The sequence below is a fragment of the Maniola jurtina genome, chromosome 17 (genome assembly GCF_905333055.1).
Source record: "Maniola jurtina chromosome 17, ilManJurt1.1, whole genome shotgun sequence".
Taxonomy (NCBI): domain Eukaryota; kingdom Metazoa; phylum Arthropoda; class Insecta; order Lepidoptera; family Nymphalidae; genus Maniola; species Maniola jurtina.
Window position 1 is genome coordinate 6736746 of NC_060045.1, and position 21569 is coordinate 6758314.

Genomic DNA, 21569 nt, shown 5'->3' on the forward strand with positions numbered 1-21569 from the left:
GTGGATTCTTAACTTAACGCCTATTCGATCCAGGTGATCCAGGACTCTTGTTCAATATTTGCGGTGCTAGGGGAAAGTTGCTATGATTGGACCTATTAACTTTGTGGTTTAAAATTAGTTCAACTTTGACAAATAAAATAAAACCAGTATACGAGTTCGAGTTATTCTTTAAATTAACTTTCTTATTCACAAACGTATTGAATAACAAAACATATTACAGTTTTTCGAGATAAATCAATGAAATTGTTTCTTTAGCAATTGCCTTCTTTGGACCAATGATCGCAACCTTCCCCATATATCTTTCGACTTTTGCTATAAATATATTATCTTGGTATATATGTAGATTGTAGAGTTAGTAGTGATAGAGATTGCTTTATGATTTTACTCTCCAAAGAGTAGGTTCATTGTTATTAAGATTGGATTAGGTACGAACTTATGATCTGTAAGTTTAGGATACAGTTTACTATTCTAACATCGATCACGCTAAGTTAAAAATTTTTTAGACACGTTTTGCTAGCAACGACATTTTTAACGAGACAGTTAAAAGTGACCCAAATGTTCGTACGGTGTAAGTGGGTGTAGTTAATGGTGCAAGATAAGATTGCTGTGAGTAATTATCAAATTTTACGCTTCTCTCGCTACTTATCTGAGAATAAATATTGTACTTGATTTTATCTCTAACTGCGTACACTGTTTCATAACTGTGTTTACTTAATCTTTAGTAAGTTTGGAAACTTGCGCGTGTAATGGCTACGCATAATTAGTTAAAACTTAAGTTAACTGACTATTTTATTAATGGTCCTATAAAAACTTGAACATGTTGCTTTAACTTGCAAATCGTCACTGGATAGTGCATTATTTGATACTCATACAGATTAGCTAGGTGCATATTATTGATTGTTCTGGGTGCTAGTAGTTATTGTGGTCTTTTCTAGTTGATACTTTTAACAGGTGGCCTTGGTTGAACATGTCCTTTGAGTTGTTATCAGATTAATCTGCCTCTTGAAATGTAAATTAATAACATTACAAGTGTACTTAAATAAAAAATTTTAGAACACCCCCGACAATTAGTGAACGTTACAGTAACTAGAAAAGAGCTGATAACTTTCAAACGCCTGAACCGATTTTCTTGAATTACACTTAATACCTAAGAACACTCTCGATCAAGCCACCTTTCGAACAAAAAAAAACTAAATTAAAATCGGTTCTCTAGTTTAGGAGCTACGGTGCCACAGATAGATACACAGATACATAGACACACAGATACACACGTCAAACTTATAACACCCCTCTTTTTGGGTCGGGGGTTAATAAAATAGATAACTTACTGAGCTTTTGTATGAGAAAGTAACAAGCCCTTTTCCTTCACAATAAGTAGGTATCACTCGTGTTCATAAACTTTGATAAACGTTAAAAAAAATTTGATAGCCTTTTTAAAAAGGTTTACGTTGTATTTATGGTGTTTTTGGGTAAGTTCAAACGGATTAAAATCTCGTGACGGAGGGGTTCGCTTAGAACGCTTTTAACAGCGGATAGGAAGAATTTTTATTGCCATCCAAAAGAGAACATTAAATTTTATTCAGTCCTGAGGGAGGCAGGACAGGTAATTGCCACTGGATTATAAATAACAACCAGTATGTTATTTGTTTTTAGTTCCCCATTAAACTGAAATTCCCAGCTCATTATAACGTTGAACGTATTACTATACGAATTTTAGCTGACACGTCTTGTAACTTACAAACAAAAAAATGCAGACGAAACTTTGAGCATGCATCAATGCTGATTTATTTTTAAGGTTCCGTACATAAAAAAGAAAAAAGGAACCCTTATAGGATCACTTTTTTAAAATTTATTATTTTCTACAAACACAATTCCAAAATCACGGTAACACGTATACCATAAGCCACAGAGGTTTGACCACAATGCGTACGTCTGCGCTTGACTTATTCAGCTTTTCCTACTTACTGATATATAGCATGATACATATATACAAATTACAAATATACAAATCTAAACCCAGTTAAACAAGTGTAAATTAAAAATTTATAACACCCCCGACAAGTGAAGGTTACAGTAACTAGAAAAGAGCTGATAACTTTCGAACGGCTGAACCGATTTTCTTGGATTATAGCTAAGAACACTCTCGATCAAGCCACCTTTCAAACAAAAAAAAGTAAATTAAAATAGGTTCATTCGTTTAGGCGCTACGATGCCACAGACAGATACACAGATACACAGACACACAGATACACAGATACACACGTCAAACTTATAACACCCCTCTTTTTGGGTCGGGGGTTAAAAATACTAACCTAAACTAAAACATAATAGTAAAGATTTAATTCATTATATACTTCATTGTCTGTGTGTCTGTCGTATCTGTCAAGAAAACTCTACCAATTACGGTTCACGAAATACAGCGCACATACAGACAGAATGAAGGACGGACGAATGGATGGACAGCAGAGTCTTATTAATAGGGCCCCGTTGGCACCTTTCGGGTACGGAACCCTAAAAACGAGCGATACTATTATTAGCCCGCTTGTCACCTGAAGCGGCACTTAAGCAAGGTGCTAATATGAACCTGAGATTAAAAGCTTTTTTGCATTAAGATTATATTCATATTAAGATTATAGTCTCTAGTTTACAAACCAGTTACTCCCAATGATAGGCATTTTGGTAATTTTTAACCCCCGACCCAAAAAGAGGGGTGTTATAAGTTTGACGTGTGTATCTGTGTATTTGTGTATCTGTGTATCTGTCTGTGGCATCGTAGCTCCTAAACTAATGAACCGATTTTAATTTAGTTTTTTTTTGTTTGAAAGGTGGCTTGATCGAGAGTGTTCTTAGCTGTAATCCAAGAAAATCGGTTCAGCCGTTTGAAAGTTATCAGCTCTTTTGTTACTGTAACCTTCACTTGTCGGGGGTGTTATAAATTTTTAATTTACACTTGTTATCTTGGCGTTGTACAATTTTTTCCTGGAAATTAAACCTAATCTCGAACGCGATCACGCAATCATGAAAACCAACCTTCATATTATGACGGATATAAACGATTATCGCACAGTTATTTAATTATCATGATTCATAAGAGAAATGAAATTATTTTTGAACACTTGACCTGTTAAGGGTCTGGCGAGTGGCGACCTTTAAACGTAAGTATCTTAATAAATATGGCCAACAGAATGAGTTAAGTGACCGTTACAAATACTTCGACCAAAACTATTGACACGGAGAAAGCAGTTTGGGTATGTTTTAAACAGTTTAGTTGGGGTCAGATATTTTTGTTTTTATGGTTATAAAGTGAGATTGTGGATTGGTATAATTATGTATCGATATCTCTTTCCTTTTTCATCAGAAAATAACTTCAACATAAACTATCGATCGTCTAACATGTCAGACTGAAATAAAATTGTTTACTTACGGCTCAAAATACATAATAGTAGTACGGTGAACATAGATGACTGGGGGTTAAGTTTTATCTGCAATGTAACAACTGTTTTACTACAAGTGCTAATAATTAATTGTTTTTTATTAAGTAAAATCGAGGAAAAAAAAAATACATGAAACGCATATATACAAATGCTAAGACAAAAGGATGAAATAAAAACTAACGATATAAATAAATAAGTACTGTTTAAAAATAAACCCGCAAACAGACCCAATTTTACAGTTTGTCTTTTGAACTAGTCACAATGTCAGTTGATCAAAGATAAATAATTACGTGATGTTAGTAATGGCTTATCTGCAACGTAATTTGAAGTGGTCTAGTGCAGCCGCGAGGCACCGACCGAGATATGCTCCGGGAGGCAACAGTTAGAGACATTGAAATAAGTTTGTCACGCCATCGCTAATAGCTCGTTCACATAGGCTGCGTGGCGTAAGCGTAGACGTAGCGCGTACCATTGCGTTGGATTGTAATGTATGGAACTGTATGAAACATGGCACACTGCTTGCGTGGCGTGAACGTTCACGTAGACGTAATGCGTGCAGTTATGTCTATGGATTCACGCGCGTCACTACGCACGTGTCACGTGTACGTGCTGCATACGCAATTGGTGTGAATCGGCCTTAAAGGTAGACTTCCTTGGGTCGCGGCCAAAGCGACAAATGCGCGCGACGAACGTGGCATGGCTAAAGCGACAATACTGATTACTGAAAACCGCTAGGAAGCGGTGCCATATTCTTCTTCTTCTTTGTCTTAGGTTTCTTTTCCGCACTTAGACGTAGTTGTCCGTTGTACGTAAGACCGCTAGTGCGGCTCATTGCTGGATTTCTTCAGCCAGCCGAGCTCACTCCAAGATCCTAGCAGAGTCAGCGAGGACTTCAGGAAGTGTTGCTGGGGAGTCAATGTAGGCTTCCCCTTACGTAGATATACCGATGCATTTAAGCAGTAGGTACATAGTTACATGTTTCGGTATACAATTTGAAAGTGCAAAGATAAGAAGACAGCGTTTTATAATATAAGCCCTAATTGTGTAGAAGACGTCCAATAATAGTTCTCGTGGATAGTTATAAGCGCTTTATTTGATTACTAGAGGATGCCCGCGACTTCATCCGCATGGATTTAGGTTTTTAAAGATCCTGTGGGAACTATTTCATTTTCCGGGATAATGCCTATGTCAATTACAGGGACGCAAGCTACCTCGGCACCTTTCATACAAATCGGTTAAGCGGATGGGTTTTTGAGAATCCCATGGGAACTCTTTGATTTTCCGGGATAAAAAGTAGCATAATATGTTCGTCCCCGAGATATAAGCTAACCCTGTACCAAATTTCGTCAGAATCGGTTAAACTGTTGGGCAGTGAAAAGGTAGCAGACACTTTTTCGCATTTATAATATTAAAGTATGGAGTATGGATTTTACAATTTTCTGTGAAAAAGTGTGACTATCTATCATATCATAGGATTAAATAAATAAAATAACCTTTACCTATTTTGTATTGTAGTAGGTAGGTATATTCGACAAGGCTTTAACTTAAAAGTAACTTGAGGTAATAGAGAGGCAATAGTGTGACATTGAAATAACTTTGTCACGGTATAACCAGAGATATAACTCAAGGTACCCAATATAGGTACCCGCTACATTTAGGAGCTTCAAATGACGTCACAGATCATAATATCAGGCAGTTAAACAACTTACGGTTAGCGCTAATCTTTGATTAAAAAGCAGCCAAATCCTGACTTGTCCAACGGATTTTGCTTTTACGTTAACAGTAAAACAGTAACCATAACGTATATGGAACTGGTCCTTATTGAGTTTATTGGTGAAAACTGTATCAACATCCGTACAGTAGTTTTTGAGATGAGCACGAACAAACACGAACTCATCACGGCTTCTAGATTCTATTTTCTGAACCTGCGTTAGAGTCTTGACCTGTATGATGATTTTGACTATGACATGCACAATTCTACAAGGGCCTCATAACGGCATCCAGCCCTTCATAACTAGGTTCTCCCAAAGCACAGTTTTCAAGACCACTCCATCGACACATTTCTATTAGGTTTGACACTCCATAAACCGATAGGTCGAGTTGTTTACATAACTGAAGCGAACATAAACACACTTCAGAAAGCTGCTCCAGCGAGCGGTTTCTCTCATTTCAAGGTACTAAAATAGATCGTATATATTTCCAGATTAAATTACTTGCAATGTACGTAAGTATGTCTAGGGTCTTCACAAATCCAACGAAGCGAAATCGATTAAGTGTTATTATTTGTTACATAATAACAACTTCCAAAACGAAAAGTTTTACATAACACCGGAAATAAGAAATCGCTTACAAAGCTCACTGACGAAATTTTTATTCGGTTTATCAAAACAGTTTTTAACTAAGCTTTATTATACCACTGTTCTGCTTTCTCAGCGTGAGGTGCTCGTTAGAATTTTTGGAACATTCCGTCAAATAGAAAGAAAGTTAACTCGAGGCGTTCATAAGCTTGTTAATTCTTTTAAACTGAGCTTCAGTATTTTTGACCGACATTACCTCCGTTTGTTTGAAAAATTTACATTACTTAAAGCCATGAGTAATGGACATAAATAAAGTCTTAACCTTAATGTGGCTAGGTGAAGAACTTTTTGTAAGGCGTGCCAAAATCTTCTCATAAGATGGTGAAATACTGTGAGCCATAAGATCAAAATCAGTAAGAACGAAATGCACTTAAATTAGGTAGGCAGGTATAAATTATATTCATACAGATTTAAATAAGAAAATTGCTTGTCAGAGGACGCATTGTCGTAATGCGACGAAGGTTTATTTGCCTATTATAATATTTATCTGGAATATTTTAATATAAATCAGATAAGAAGCGAGGACCTTGGGCTTTCACTCACGTCTTGTCGTCAGAGTAAACGACTCCGTGCAGTGCGGTTAGTTATTCTTCTAGCGATTAGCTAAGGAACCAGCTCGACTGGCTTTGACTCGCGTCGTGGGCGATCCCAACATATTGTACATCCTTACTTCATTATTCCTTGGAGTTACGTAAGATTGCGTTTTTGATAAGAATCCAAAGTTTAAGGGTTCACTCACGTTAACTGATTTTGTTGAACTATAACGTTTTAATTTTATAACTGATGATCAATTTCAAATTGTATATCATGTCATTACTCATTATTATATGACATATCATTATCGACGTCAACTAATAGACGTCCACGGCTGGACATAGACTTGTAGGGACTTTCATACGCCACGGTCTTGCGCCGGATGAATCCAGCGTCTGTGATTTGTTTGATGTCGTATTTCCTCCTAGGAGGTCTTCCCTTTGACTACTTTTTCTTAATGTTGATTTTTCCACGCACATGCAAATAATACAACCAACTCCCTTCGCTAGTGTTCTCAGTAGATTTCAACAAGGGGTTTTAATCGAGGCCCAGATAAATAATTCCTGAAAAGCTGGCAACGCATTGGCCGTTCCTTTGAGGCTGCAAATGTTTATGAGCAAGGATACTCGTTAGTTCGCTATTTATACGTATGTGAAAAAATACGTAAGTACAAACGCTTGGGTGTTGCTTTAGGTGCAAACTGAAATAAAAGTTTGCAGTCTTTTCGGTAGTCGAAATTCGTTACATCTAGGTATGTGGCGTGACAAAATGATATATGCATACAAAATGATAAGTGCAGACAAATAACTGCATCTGCATCTTGTTCAGTGATTGTAACGAAGCGTGCACGGGTTGGGCGGCTGGAGCGTGACGTCTGCCTCGGTGACACCCGATAGCCCATCTCACGAGCGACCCACTTTCAGCCAAGGTCACCGCCTGACCTCCTAATCTCACTATTTCCGTATCTTCATATACCTACAAGATGTTAGCAGAACGCTAGCAAAAAACGAAGACAGGCGATAGTACTGATGATTACTGATAAGGTACCACAAAATAACGCCAATTTTTTTCTAAGAAACTCTGTTTTTTTAAAGTTCACAATATATTGCAAATAAAACATCTGACCGACGCTAGAGTTCAACGAACGTTACGTAAATAGACCGTTTTTTGGTGGGGCATTGACCCGAGTTTTGCACACTATAGATTGCGGGTTTGAAAAATACTAAATCACTCAAACTACAGAATAAATTAAATAGATAGTTATTGGCATTGAATTGTGTTTAGGTAGTAAACTAATAACCCAAAGTTTTAGCTAGCGTTCTGGTTACACCTTGTATTAGGTCCGTATAAAACTAGCAACAATAATATATCATGCCTGCATGCCAAAAGACACTTGTATTTAACAAGGTTGTAACGTGTATTCACATAACTGTCAAAACTCGCGCGGGACCTCAATTGCTTTTATACATGGCATAATATTGTATATCAAATGTTTGAAAAGAGCAACCGCCGAGTTTCTTGCTGGTTCTTCTCGGAAGAAAAGCATTCCTAACCAGTGGTAGATGCTTTTGACGATTCAAAAGAACTTATAAAAGTCTAATTAAATAAAAATATTTTGAATTTGAATTTGAAAACATCCGTGCGTACTATGTGTTACACTTCAGCATTTCTTTGATATAGCTCAAAATAATATAACGGTTTCATCTTTACATACGTAGAAGAGGCTGTGTTGTATTTACGAGTGCACTCCATGGTCGTTTAAAGTCGAGCGTGAGAGCATGCTATTGCAATAAACTTTTACGGACGGGATATACTAAAGAGAGAGATGCGTGGTTTGTTTGTACGACGCGTACCAAAGTTTGATATTACAATAATTTTATGCAAATTGATAAAAAAATTAATAAACTAAAGACGTTTTTAATTATTAATTATTTAGTAAAGTTTTCCTTACAGCCATAGTTTCTTACATAATTTATTTACGAACAACGTTAAATCAAAAGGCTTAGTTAAAATAGAGATGTTTTCATGTTTCCAACGGTCTTTCTAAATTCATTCATAACTTTCAAAATAAATATAATTTTACTAAGTATATTTATTTTTGTTGGGCATAGATAATGGAGAGATAAATACGTAGGTATTTGGCTTAGTTTAAGATCTAGATTCTAGAACAACTAATGATAGAATAATAAGCGTAATACCTACTCGTACGTATGTATGGAGAAGCGCGTATGAAGTGTAACCTTACGTAACTCTCTTGACATTTTTAGCCCACCCCGTTTGTTTATGTTACGAGTTATGTTACAATATTATGTTCTGAATATCAAGTTGTATTTTCAACTAAGACATAATAGGTACACGCGTAGATCTTTATCTAACTTTGAACTTAATTTCGTCCGATTTATAAAGTGAAGCACACTTATATAAGCAAAATATTACATAGACAGGTAACTCGGTCAAACTATGTATCTATAAAATATATATTGAACGTCATGATATTTTATCCTTGATTGGATTTATCGTTAGGAACGTAAATGTACTCAATTTGGTAAAGATGTTGCTTGTTACAACGAAAGCCGTATCTTGTTGAGTGCGCCTAGCTGTTTGAGAGAGTATCTACCTATACCTACTCTTCGCATGGTGTTTCGTGTAGTCCCATAGTGTACTGTGGTCGTAGCTGTGACAGATTTACAGATAGGGCGCTTATCAGAGCGTGTGCGCGCGCAGGCTTTCTGATACACACCACAACATACTTTCTAATCTGCGCCTTTGTCACTACTCGCCTATTGGCTAACTTGTTAAACCAGACTTTCGCCAATTGTTTTCACGCTACATTGGATGTCTTCTCGGTCTTTTCGCTTACAAACAGTCGCTACTTTACAGTTGCATCACAACAATGCGAGCCGTAACGAATCGTTATTAACATCGTGCCCTTAAAACTCACGTTTCATTGGAAACTATCGCTACTTGGGTTATTAAATTTAATCTAAACTGCGGTTAGTCGGATCACCGGTGGGATATCGTGTTGCGAGTTTAGCCGAGTCCGCTCCCGACGATGAATTCGATACGAGCTATCTCAAGTTCGAGCGAGCTGTGAAATAGGAGAGCGGACGAACGAGAAGCTTAGCCGCAATGGCTCTCTTGATAAGATGATGTGGATGCGTGTATTTTAGAAGTTTGAGGGGTGGAGGCGTGTGTGGGGGGCGGGTGACCGGTCTCCGAACCGGTTTTCTTCATCGCTGGGTTAGAACTAACCGTTTTATTAGCTGAGCCATGCTCCACAAATGATTGCCACTGACCGGACCCAGCAGCCCTCGGGCGCCGCGCCCACCACACCTTGTACAAGAAGCAATCTACATCAGCTATGAATCATTACTGCATACGCTATCAATGACTTTACAAATGTTAGGCTATCGCTTATAGTTATTATTTAATCGTTAGGAAGATATAATTTATTCAAGACAATCTTCAAACTATCAGCTACCAACTTCTTTATTTATTGCTTAACCTTGTAGATGGCTGTAAGTCTTAGCCGTAAAACGCAAGATTGTATTGACACAGGTGCACTTTTCGTAATAACATTTCGCTTACAATTTTATGAGAGAAATCGTGCGAGTTTTTATTACATATTGTAGCTGATTTTGAATTACATAATCAGGACGGCTATTCGATATTGTTTAATCGCGATAGGTACAATGTTATGATAATAATGCAAAATGAGAACCACAAAGTGCTGATCAGCAAAATGCATCGTTGTGCCTACAACGTTGGTTGGTTGTATATGTAGGTAGGCATATTTTGTAAGCACCATATCAATTTTTTATTGTTATATTATGCTTTTTCTGAGCTCATAATTATATTGAGGTAGATAGCAGTAGGTATACCTACCTACCTTCCTGTAATTTAAGTTAAATATATAATACCTAGTAAACTGTACTTGAAGTAGCACATAATATACTTAAGTACCTACTTACGCTTAATAAAGTATGCCGCTGGACATACTGCAATTATTCTTTTTTGGGCCGATTCGAAGCGCCCCACCGAGCGTACCGGGAATTTAAGTTGACACTTTGTGTCAAATGGTCCCATTGGTCCTCATGTTGACAAGCTGTTGACAGATGTCTCATCAGTCATCACTAACATTTAGTTCCAAGTAGGTATTTTCACATGACGCTCGCTGCTGCTATTAGCGCCAAAATGGCGATAGTCAAATTGCTTCAAGAGATCGAGCATAGCAAGTCCAGCGTACTTGAATTAGAAGATGTCAGTTGGTAGATTAATTAAGTACCTACTCATTCTTGCAATGGATGCTCCTGGTTTAATGACTAAATAACTAAAATAAAGGTAATAAATATTAGGTATGTAAATGTATTGTAAAATCTTACCGCTAGGTACAAAATAATACTTATTTAATGTCAAGTAGGAGATTTATGTACCTAACAGTTTAATACTAGGCAACATTTTTATATTTATGAACACCTATAAGTAGGTAGGTAACTAACTTTGGAAGCTAGATAGCTACCAACTACTTTGTGTTCAAATACATAATATCTTGATTTATGACAAACCTGTAATTGTATAGGTCGCAAAATTGTTGGCAAATGCAAATTATTAGGAGTCATCATTGAGATTGTTTCTATTTTCACTATCAGTGATTGACCTTGCCTTGCGTTATTCTATTTCGACGCTCGTGCGTGGCAAGGTGCCATCGTAATATTTTGAATTCTGTGACGAAGTGAGCGAAACACTTTCAAAAGTTTCAAAGACTCCGAACTTCGCCCGCGTCGTCGTTACAAGTCAAAAGTTCGTTTTGGGCTCAGTCTCTCTTAATTACAAAACGCGGTAACCTGGTTAATAGCCTCAGTGCATTATTCACGAAACGTGTGAAAAAAACGAATCTCTATTATTTTAACAATCGGATCAGTTTCACTGTTCATAAAGGGAAATGCCGAATAGGTGGGTCCACACCGGACGATCCATCGATCCCGCGATCCGCGATCCAGGATCGCGGATCGTGGATCGTGGATCGTGTTATGCCGATCCACTCTTGGAAACTTGCGATCCCAAATATGCGCTCCAAGCGATCCTAAGGCGATCCGTGATTCAGCCAGTCTAACTCTTGTACGATATGGAGTCACACGTACAACGGCGGCGTCTTGCCGTTGCAGCAGTAACTTTTATTTTGCTTAAATGCTTGCGCAAAAAATCACAAAAAAGAAAACGACGGTTTTGGGTGAAACAAATTTACAAAAATCGCTTGGAATCTGGGACTCAGCTGTACGCAGAGTTAGTGTCAGATAAAGTTGAACACAATTTTGCAAGAATGAATGCTAATCAATTTGAGATATTGTGTTCATTATTAAATAACAAGCTAAGAAAGAATGATACAAATTATAGAGATGCCATTACTGTGAAGGAAAGATTATTACTAACATTGAGATTTTTAGCAACTGGAGATTCGTACGTCAGTTTGCAGTATCTGTTCCGCATTTCCAAACAGTCTATATCGATAATTATTCCTGAAGTTTGTGAAGCCATCATTGACCTGTTAAATGATTATGTAAAGGTAAGTAAAACCATACTTTATTACTCAATAAAAAAGTAGTGTATTACAATCATAATTTAAAGAAGTAACATGTTTACAATTATTAATTATTTTTTGAAAACATGATATAGGTAGGTACTTATTTAATTCGGTGGTGACTGTGGAAGTGAATAATCCTGAGGTTTCAGAAACTGGGACTGCGATGAATTGGAGGCTAGATGAGCAGACGGTGATGTCTGTGGAATTGGAGCTGGATAATTTTGAGGTTGTAGAGACTGGGACTGTGATGAAGTGGATGCTATTGGTGTGCCAGGGTATGAATTAGTGTAATATCCATAATTGCTATCCCCATATCTTCCTGTGTCAGCTTGAAAAATAACTTGGCATATAGCATTTTTGACATTAACTAATGTTACTGCATCATATTTCCGCAATTCAGTAGATATATACTGCCCGAAAGCAATGTAAGAATCAGTTTCCGGTTGTGGTGGCTGAGCACATTGTTGCAGAAGTTGGAAAGCCTCTGAAAGAGTTTCATCTGATATGTCATCTGCATTATTAGAAGTAGTTTTCTTTCTTTTTTTTGTTCTTTTGTTTGTTGTTTGGACACTGGATTGTGCATTCTGATCATTCTGCTCTCTACTCTGATCTGTGTGGTGGTTGGCTCTCTCCGGTTGTGTGTCACTAGTAATGTTACTGTTCTCGTTTTCGCTCACTGTAGTATTAACTTCAAGTTCCCCATCAGTCGTATCAGATTCTACCTGTAACAACAATTATTATTACTATTTACTGCTTATTCTTATTTTCAGCTTTATATTATAATTAAGATCTCCTTTATTTTCAGGTGCCGTCAACTAAAGAAGAATGGCGTACAGTTTCTCAGCAATTCGAGAATAAGTGGAATTTCCCACACGTGATAGGAGCGATGGACGGCAAACACGTCGCTATACAATCGCCTTTTAATAGTGGCAACGACTTTGATAATTACAAATTATTTCCTAGTATTGTTCTTTTTGCATTAGTAGATGCAAATTATAGGTTCCTGTATGTGAATGTTGGGACTAAAGGCAGAATATCAGATGGAGGCGTGTTCAAAAGCACAAATTTATATAAAAAACTTGAAAAAAAAGAGCTAAATATTCCTCCACCGGAGATATTGCAAGTTCCCTATAAAATTGAGGTACCCTATTATATACTAGGTGATAAAGCTTTTCAGCTTAATGATTATACTATGAAACCATACGATGGTACACGGGAAAGGGGTTCTTGTGAAAGAATTTTCAACTACCGACTGTCAAGAGCACGTAGAGTAGTTGAAAACGCGTTTGGAGTACTTAGTTCTGTCTACAGAGTCCTGCGTAAACCTATGCTTTTGGAACCAGAAACTGCGACTAAAGTCGTGCTGGCAACGGTTCATTTATATAACTACTTACGCAGTAATCCTAACTTTATATCGCCAGGAACGTTTGATACAGTACAGGAGAATGGAGATGTAATACCTGGAAGCTGGCGAAATGAACCGCCATCACAATCGCTACAACCGATGGCCGTCGTACCAAGAAGAGCAACAGAAAATGCCACTACAATACGGTCCCACTTAGCAAGACACTTTGTTACAAACCATACAATAGTTTGGCAAAATGAATATCAGTAAACTAATAGCTCACAATATGTTCCAATGTATCGCGTGTGGTTCCGGGTTCATTTTTATCCGCCATAAAGTCGAAGTCATCATACGCAAACCACTTTGATTTATATGTATCTTGAGCACCTGAAATAAACAAGTTACTCATTAAAATAACCACGTGTATTTCTAACAGCTTAAATGTAAAAAGCGAAATCACGTGAAATCCACAGTAAATATTATGATGTAATTACTTATAATAAAATATATAATTTTAATACCTACAGATAAAAAGTAGCTTTGTTTTCTTACCGGATCCAGTTATACGGCTTTGCTTCTCTCTGTGTTTCTCCCTTCTGTAGCCTCCCGCCAGAGATCGCATTTTTTTCTTTAGGTTCTCGATCGACTTATTCCCCATTTCACGAGAAATCTGACACCAAGCATCATCTCTAACACCTCTATTGGTGTAATTAGAATCTTTGGGATCCCATAAACATTTAAATTCTTTATAAAGCGATATCAAACGGCGACTTTCTGAGATGTCCATGGCGAGGTGGATCGCGCGAACCAACACAACCGTCCACACCGCGCGCATCACGCAACTGAGGCACCTTTGAGGCTGGCACAAAAACCGACCGCACACGGATCGCGCGAGGTAGGGAGCGCGCGCTCCAATACGTGCGCATGGATCGCGCGCGGCACGTCCACACCGCCTGCATCTTTGGATCGCGCTGCTGCCGCGCGCGATCGGAGCGCGATGGATCGTCCGGTGTGGACCCGGCTAATGGACAAAAGGGTTTTGGCCGAGGTCCATCTATCAATGAAAAAAATTTCAGGCATTAGAGTTGACCTCATAGATAAAGGAGCAGACATTAATATTTATTTTTGTACATAGAATTTGGACGGAACTTTGAAAAGCACACATAAAAAAATTAAAATAAAACAATCATTATGTAGTTGTATAGAAGAGATTTAATTGAACAAACAATGTTGCTTGAGTTTTATTTTTATTCTGGTTTTTTTCTGGCGGGGTTCGCACAAATAATATGTACCTACCAGCAATATTTTAATGACTAAATAGTATTTATCACATTGATGGCCAAACCGTGGCCCAAAATGGCATTTGCCTGTACCCATAGAGCACGTCGGCGCTATCGTTTCCGGAGTTGCGTATTGTCCGTCACGCTACACACACCGTGTGAATGAACAACAACCATATCGAGTGAGCTCATGTCGAATTAGTTCAATGACAATGGCATCGCAGAACGGTCAACGATCGAATCTGTGTTCCCACCTGAGAGGACAAATTGTATTATGAGGCCACGAGATTCAGCACTCACTGCGATCAGCGACCTTATTGTGAAACAGTTTTATTTGGTTGTAGGCCGAGTCGAGATAGCGCGAGCGACGGAAAATGGGTAGTAGTGAAGGTGATGTGAGGATTTCGCGTGATTGGTCTTCGAAGTACCACAGCGGCTGAGTGAGATGTTCGAATCCTTGGTGTCCCGGCTGACGTCGCCGCCAGTGTCTCGGCGGCGGCACACGGTGCACGCTGCCAGAGAAGTATGCAGCGAACCGGAGGAGGAGGCCGCACCCGTGCAGCGGCGCTCGAGGACCGCCAAGCAACTCCTGGACAAACGGCGCAAAGCTCGCTTATCGTGCGCAGACCTCACCACCGCGACCAATGGAGAACCAGAGCGGACATCGCGGATGGATGCGCTAAAAGCCTTCTTGCCACTAAGACAGTCCAAATCCCTCGGAAGACTCGACGGTCTCAAAGAGGTAGGTGTTAAATATAAACTTGTTTATTTTAGAAGCGCGTGGCCAGTGGCCACGATCCAAAATATTATTAAATATCTGAAACTCACTGCAATATTGTGAAAATCTTTATATACCAAACTATTCAATCAAACTACAACTTTATTGCCCTTTTGGTATAAGTTGTCGTAAAGTTCAACAAATCCGCACTTCGACGCTAATGATGATCTTTTCATGTAAATAGTAATTTATAGAACACCTATCTAGTTTTATGGCGTAATAAAACCAGCAATACAATTGTACTTTTCAACGACCACTTATAATAACATTGGTCAAATTGCGAAATATATAATGTTCCTTTGAACTATGACACCACATCGGGTTGTAGCTTGTAAAACTGAACACAAGTTACAAGGGATCGACATTCAAAGGAGTGACTTGTGGAATTTCTGACATGGGTGAATCATAATGCAATCTGAGATTCAAGGTGCCCGGTTACAGTTAGTACACTTCTTAGCATAAATGGGGTCTTTCATATCAACCGGTTTGTATTTTATCAACCTTCATAGTTCATACCATTACAAAATTGTTTTGGGATAGCGTGCGTAACTGGTCAATTTTAGATAAGAAGTGTGCCAAGTAGGTATTAAACTTTCAAGCTTCTTTCAAGATTTCATCGAAACTCTACGAACGGGTCTGTGATTAAAAACTTTGTTTGCACATCTCCACGCTCTTAATTACCCATTAATTTCTAAACACAACAATTAATCTACTTTTGAGCATACTTCTGGTATTTTAATATGATTTCTATGATTATTTTATAACGAATCACATTAAAAAATTTCTTATTTAGCCCATTACCATATCGATATTTCAAAAGCATTGCTCGTCAGAAACCATTCGAAGGTTATTAATGAACAAGTTTTCTGCATTTGTAATTACGTTGTCAATCATTGAAACCGTCAAAGTTTAATTCAGACAAGCCTGAGAAGCTTAAACCGTTACGACACACGCAAACCTCTGATATTCCGCAGATAGAGCAAGAATGCGATAGGCAGGTAGGGGCAGGTACCAGCCTTGAGCGGAGCTACGCACACACCTACGCGTTGTAGTAGCCACGAGATGTTAGTCAGTGTGCGTGCTATTTGCCATGTGATTTACAGACAAATGCCACGTTCGACGTGCGCATCTGTTTGGTGCTTTGTGAGGGCATCTCAACGCGTTCACGCCTATTGTCTGTCACCTCCGATGGGAACATCTGCGCCTATAGAAGCTCTTATTAAATTTCCCATATCTGAATCAACTGGTTCTTGCATCACTGGATGATCTTCATTGTCTAACCAGTTTTGATGGATGCGACTGCGATGTTTGACATTTAACTACGGAAAGATGCATTGTTTTTACTAATACATATTATGTTTAAACATTAGTGACATGTGTTTGATGTAATGGAAATAAAGAAGTTAACGCACCTGCCTTAAATGCAATGGTTATTTATTTTGGATTCGTGGCTGTGTATTTTTTATGTTACTCGTGTAACTGTAGTTACGTATTCTTTAGATAGGTACAGCGGTGAGATACCAAAAGGTTTTTTGCTGAGTTATCTACTTTAGCTTCAAATTAAATAAATGAGCAAAACATAAAATTGTAACCATAATAGTAAATGACTCGTGCTAAGTTCAAATTTTGGAATTGAGATTAAATTGATAGTAGTAATGGACGCATTAAATAATTCTGAAATTACAGTAGGTAGTGCTTTAAATAGCTTCGGACTCGGAATGAACGTTTTGCTGACAAAAAATATGTAGGTATTACGACAGCGTCAATTTTTTGCAAGTAAAGCGAGACAATTTCCTGATACCTACCTACTAATTTGTGCAAGCTCGCCTAACGGTGCAGAATCACCGAAACCAGATCAATTAGCCGATTGCAACAGTTCAAGGAGTTATTTGTAGTATTAGTTCATAATTGAGTGTTTTTAAACTTATAAAAATATTTACTTAACGCTTATTTGAAAGTATTTTTAATATCAATTCTTAAAAGTAAGAAAAGAAAGCAGATAGTATCGAAATTAGCAATTTTTACAGAACATTCATAATCTTTTTCATTCTTAATCTTCCTTTATAACCACCGACGATGGCTTAACATTATTTTAAGCCAAGGAAAGACTGTTAAGGCTTGGATTATCCTTCAGGTGCCATATAATTTGATCTTAACAATATTGACCGTGAAAAAGGTTAAAATATTTTAGGATCAGAAATATGACCGTGGATAATTTTAAATTAAGAGGCGCTTTTAACCAATGAAGAGCATGATCGTATTCGTTTAATGTTACGATAACAGAAAACGATTTTGCTCATTAATCAGAACAACAATCTTGAGGTACTTCATATTGCACATTAATTTTTTGTTTTTCTTTGGCGCTCTAAGCACACCTTTTGTTCTGAACGTAATTTCATGGTTAATAAATTGGTAATTATATATAATAACCTTAAATAGATGTCGAGCCAAATAGATCTAAAACACAGAATATTTCACAGTCTGTGAATTGCAAAGTAACCCATCGTGAGCGTTATTTTATTAATGGACAACTTCGAGTATAAAATCTTTTACTTGGAAGTTTGTTTCAATGAAGTTATTTAAGTAGTGCTACTATTAGTCTAGAGAACTATATATACCTGAGAACTATATATATGCATACTGCATTGAACTAGAAAAATCGTTAGTTAGCATAATATCCTCTTTGTAACTCTTTGTGGTATTTGTACGGAATTTGCATGCAGTGTTTACTTTTAAATGATTTAACATAGTTGAGCATGATAGAAAAACCAATGTATTTATTATAGTTATTAAGTTTATGTTAAATCGCTAGTAAACCTTTAAATAAATAAAAAATAAAAAAAATAAAAAAATACCTGGGTCCTGAGAATACTGAACTGTGAACAAGCATCAAAACAAAATCTTGAATATGCATGAGACCCTAGTTCAGGCAAGATAATTTATGTTAACTGACCTTGGAAGTCGGAACACTTGTGAGCCTTATTATTTTTGTTCTAAGAATAAAATGTAAAGTTATCTTTGGGTGAAATGTAAGTGTTTGTAATACTCAATTGTCCATTAGCCTTGAAAATTATACCTCTATTGTGAATATTTTTCTCTTCATTAATTTACATAGAAGCAAGACATATTCATAACTTTCACAGGTTTAATAATAGCTTCATACAATCTTTTTACTCCATCAAATCCATTGTCAAGCGCAGCAAAACCGAAATCTGACTGGAAAAAATGTATATTTCATTAAAGTTGATTGATGTGAGATTGAATTGTATAGGTACGTCTACCGGTTGAGAATTGAGATCGGTGCAAACTAAAACTTGTTTCAATAGTATGTCGATAATTAATAACGCAGAACGCTGTCCTACTTATGTTAACCTTAGCTATGGCATAAATGCCATTGCGTTTGTTTTTGACTAGCTGTTTAGCAACTGACATCCATGATGAAAGCAATTTTTGATTACTTTTACTTAGCACAGAAATATTGCCTCAGGCTGTAAATGTTTTATAAACTTCTGCACAGTATGCAAACTGTGGAACCAATCCAATATCGTGGAACCAAAATCAATGGTCTCATAGATTTCTTCATGGGTTTATTCAAGGGGCGGATCAATAAATTCCTGAAAAGCCAGCGACGCATTCCTCTGGGTGCAAATGTGTGGCGGTAATCACTTAACATCAGGTGAACCACCTGTTCGTTTGTTTGTTTTGTATATAAAAATCTACTTTCCGCATCGCTGATGGAGTCTTGACACGTCATAAGTTTCACAAGAGACAAAATGATATACAACAAACCAAATTACCATAGGAGATGTAGCCAAAATCTTTTTATACGAGCTCAGTAAGAGCAGGAAACTTACTTGTCAAAAATGATAAAATGAAAAGCAACTTATAAGTTTATATCTTTGAATTACGAAACAGTCGCCGTCTATTAATAGTTATTGTTCAATTGATTATTTCATCGATAATAAGCATACACAATAACTATTACGAAACAGATTTAAACTTAACGATTTAATTTATTACTTGACGTTTCGAAGTCATAATCAATAGGGTATCAAAGATATGATGTAGATAGCCTTTGAATTAATTTAATCTAAAAAAAAAATTCATAATTTAAAAAAACCCCCGACACATTTTTAGTACAATTTGGCTGGACACTAATTTGTATTGGTCGGATAGTAATAACCGGTCTAATAAGAAAAATAGAAAAGAGCGTTATAACTTTCAGACGGCTGAACCGATTTTCTTGAATTATAGCTAAGCTTATTCTCGATCAAGCCACCTTTCAAACAAAAAAAAACTAAATTAAAATCGGTTCATTCGTTTAGGAGCTACGATGCCACAGACAGATACACAGATACACACGTCAAACTATAACACCCCTCTTTTTGGGTCGGGGGTTAAAAAGGCAAGACTCTATCTATACATATAATAAAATTGTAGAAAAGTGGTGTCTGTACAATGGAAATATATAAAAAAAAAGTAGCAGGGGTTGTTATTATATCGATGCCGAACCCGAAATTGTAATTAATTTTTTTTTTGTCTGTTTGTCTGTTTGTCTGTTTGTCTGTGTGTTTGTGCACGCTAATCTCAGAAACGGCTTATTCGATTTAGATACGGTTTTCACTAATATATTGTAGTAAGCTTCACTTAGGATTTAGTGTTTATTTCATGTCAATCGGTTCATAAATAAAAAAGTTATGTCAATTTAAAGAATCACGGCGCCTCGCGCCTGAGCGTCCGTGGCTATATAAAGCGCGAAAAGTCACTATTCCACGCGAACGAAGTCGCGGGCACAGCTAGTCTTAAAATAAAACACATTCAATCAATTAAATGTTTAAAAACTGTACCACCTGCCATGGATACAGTTATTTGCTATTTGTATGACGCTTCAGCTGCTGTATCATCCGTAACTACCTTATTTTTAACTAGCAGATGTGCTTAACTTTTAAATTAGTTTATCATTGTTTGTACAGTCATATTACCTACTTGAGAGTCAACTGTAACGTTCATCATTTTTAAGTAAGTAATTTAATTAAACCTTACGACAAGTGTAAATTAAAAATTTATAACACCCCCGACAAAGTATTTGAGTTTTCCAAAACATCATTTTCAAATAAATAATTATGTATCTAGGCAACGTCCATCTTGACAGCTTGACATTTGTCAATTGACATAATATTATGAACCTAACGGTTATCTAACCTTCTTTTCTACAAGAAAACTAGAAAAGAGCTGATAACTCTTAAACGGCTGAACCAATTTTTTTGGATTATAGCTAAGAACACTCTCGATCAAGCCACCTTTCAAACAAAAAAAAGTAAATTAAAATTGGTTCATTCGTTTAGGCGCTACGATGCCACAGACAGATACACAGATACACAGAAAAACAGATACACACGTCAAACTTTAAACTATAATTTTAATTTACTTTTTTTGTTTGAAAGGTGGCTTTGATCGAGAGTGTTCTTAGCTATAATCCAAAAAAATTGGTTCAGCCGTTTAAGAGTTATCAGCTCTTTTCTAGTTTTCTTGTAGAAAAGAAGGTTAGATAACCGATAGGTTCATAATATTATGTCAATTGATAACTCCCCTCTTTTTGGGTCGGGGGTTAAAAACAGCTTAACACCAATGTAATCAATATAACAAATTTCTTGTTCTTATTTTATTCGTATTTCATTTCTTATGACATTGGTTATGTCAAGGTGTTCTCGTTTTGTAATTAAGGTAAAGCCTTGTGATTGCTGATCAAATTGTATTTATATTTGTTTAGGATCTTTAACAAACATATTTCGTATCTTTATTTGAAGCTTAAAGTCACGTACAGAGTTGGAATATTGATGTTGGTAACTTCGTTGAATAAACTGAAATAGACTCAACTTCAAGACAACTAAAGAGAATTTTATTTATTATCATCTCAAGAACTTTACGGTCAGCCGAAATTTTTACTAACGTAAAAACATCAGGAATAAAAATCTTCGTTTGTATTTAATTTGGCTTTTAAAATTCCTTGGTGAATATGATCAGCGACATGTAAAACTAACCTTTAAATCAAATAAAGTACTAAACTTCTATAGACTGGTTACGGGTCGCCTTGTTTTGTGCTCGTTGTTTTTTTTATTACCCAAATATTCGTGAATACCTACCACGCCAGCTGTGCGCGATAGAATCTGTGTAGTCTGTACCCGCATGAGAAATACGAACTTTTTAAAATCACACTAATATTATAAAGCCGAAAGTTTGTATGTGTGTGTGTGTGTGTG

The 21569-nt window shown here is 36.8% G+C and overlaps 3 protein-coding genes across 4 annotated transcripts in view; 2 read left to right on the forward strand and 1 right to left on the reverse strand.

The window, feature by feature from the left end:
- Nucleotides 1–21569, forward strand: part of LOC123874122 — a 179100-nt gene that overhangs the window by 86649 nt on the left and 70882 nt on the right. The gene's annotated exons all lie outside the window — the stretch shown is intronic.
- Nucleotides 11284–13542, forward strand: LOC123874123 (protein ALP1-like). Of its 2 annotated transcripts, XR_006797835.1 has the most exons (3): nt 11284–11888; nt 12056–12181; nt 12712–13542. XR_006797835.1 is itself a non-coding variant. In XM_045919309.1 (2 exons), exons 1-2 carry the CDS (start codon nt 11451–11453, stop codon nt 13519–13521), a joined length of 1248 nt encoding a protein of 415 aa, XP_045775265.1. In that variant the 5' UTR covers nt 11287–11450; the 3' UTR covers nt 13522–13542. The 2 variants fall into 2 exon arrangements, 1 of the variants encoding a protein (XP_045775265.1); XM_045919309.1 differs by lacking the exon at nt 12056–12181 and having other exon boundaries at nt 11287–11888.
- Nucleotides 11930–14273, reverse strand: LOC123874125. The gene is made up of 3 exons (XM_045919318.1): nt 13804–14273; nt 13535–13638; nt 11930–12628 (listed from the first exon to the last, which is right to left on the reverse strand). Exons 1-3 carry the CDS (start codon nt 14084–14086, stop codon nt 12011–12013), a joined length of 1005 nt encoding a protein of 334 aa, XP_045775274.1. The 5' UTR covers nt 14087–14273; the 3' UTR covers nt 11930–12010.

What these genes read in the sequence shown, in the direction of transcription:
- LOC123874123 (XM_045919309.1), top strand. Translation starts at nt 11,451, where the DNA reads ATGGAGTCACACGTACAACGGCGGCGTCTTGCCGTTGCAGCAGTAACT. An exon ending in TGTTAAATGATTATGTAAAG is followed by an intron (nt 11,889 to 12,711) that starts GTAAGTAAAACC and finishes CTTTATTTTCAG; the next exon opens with GTGCCGTCAACTAAAGAAGA.
- LOC123874125 (XM_045919318.1), bottom strand. Translation starts at nt 14,086, where the DNA reads ATGCGCGCGGTGTGGACGGTTGTGTTGGTTCGCGCGATCCACCTCGCC. An exon ending in AAGCCGTATAACTGGATCCG is followed by an intron (nt 13,639 to 13,803) that starts GTAAGAAAACAA and finishes TGTTTATTTCAG; the next exon opens with GTGCTCAAGATACATATAAA. An exon ending in GCGATACATTGGAACATATT is followed by an intron (nt 12,629 to 13,534) that starts GTGAGCTATTAG and finishes TTGTTGTTACAG; the next exon opens with GTAGAATCTGATACGACTGA.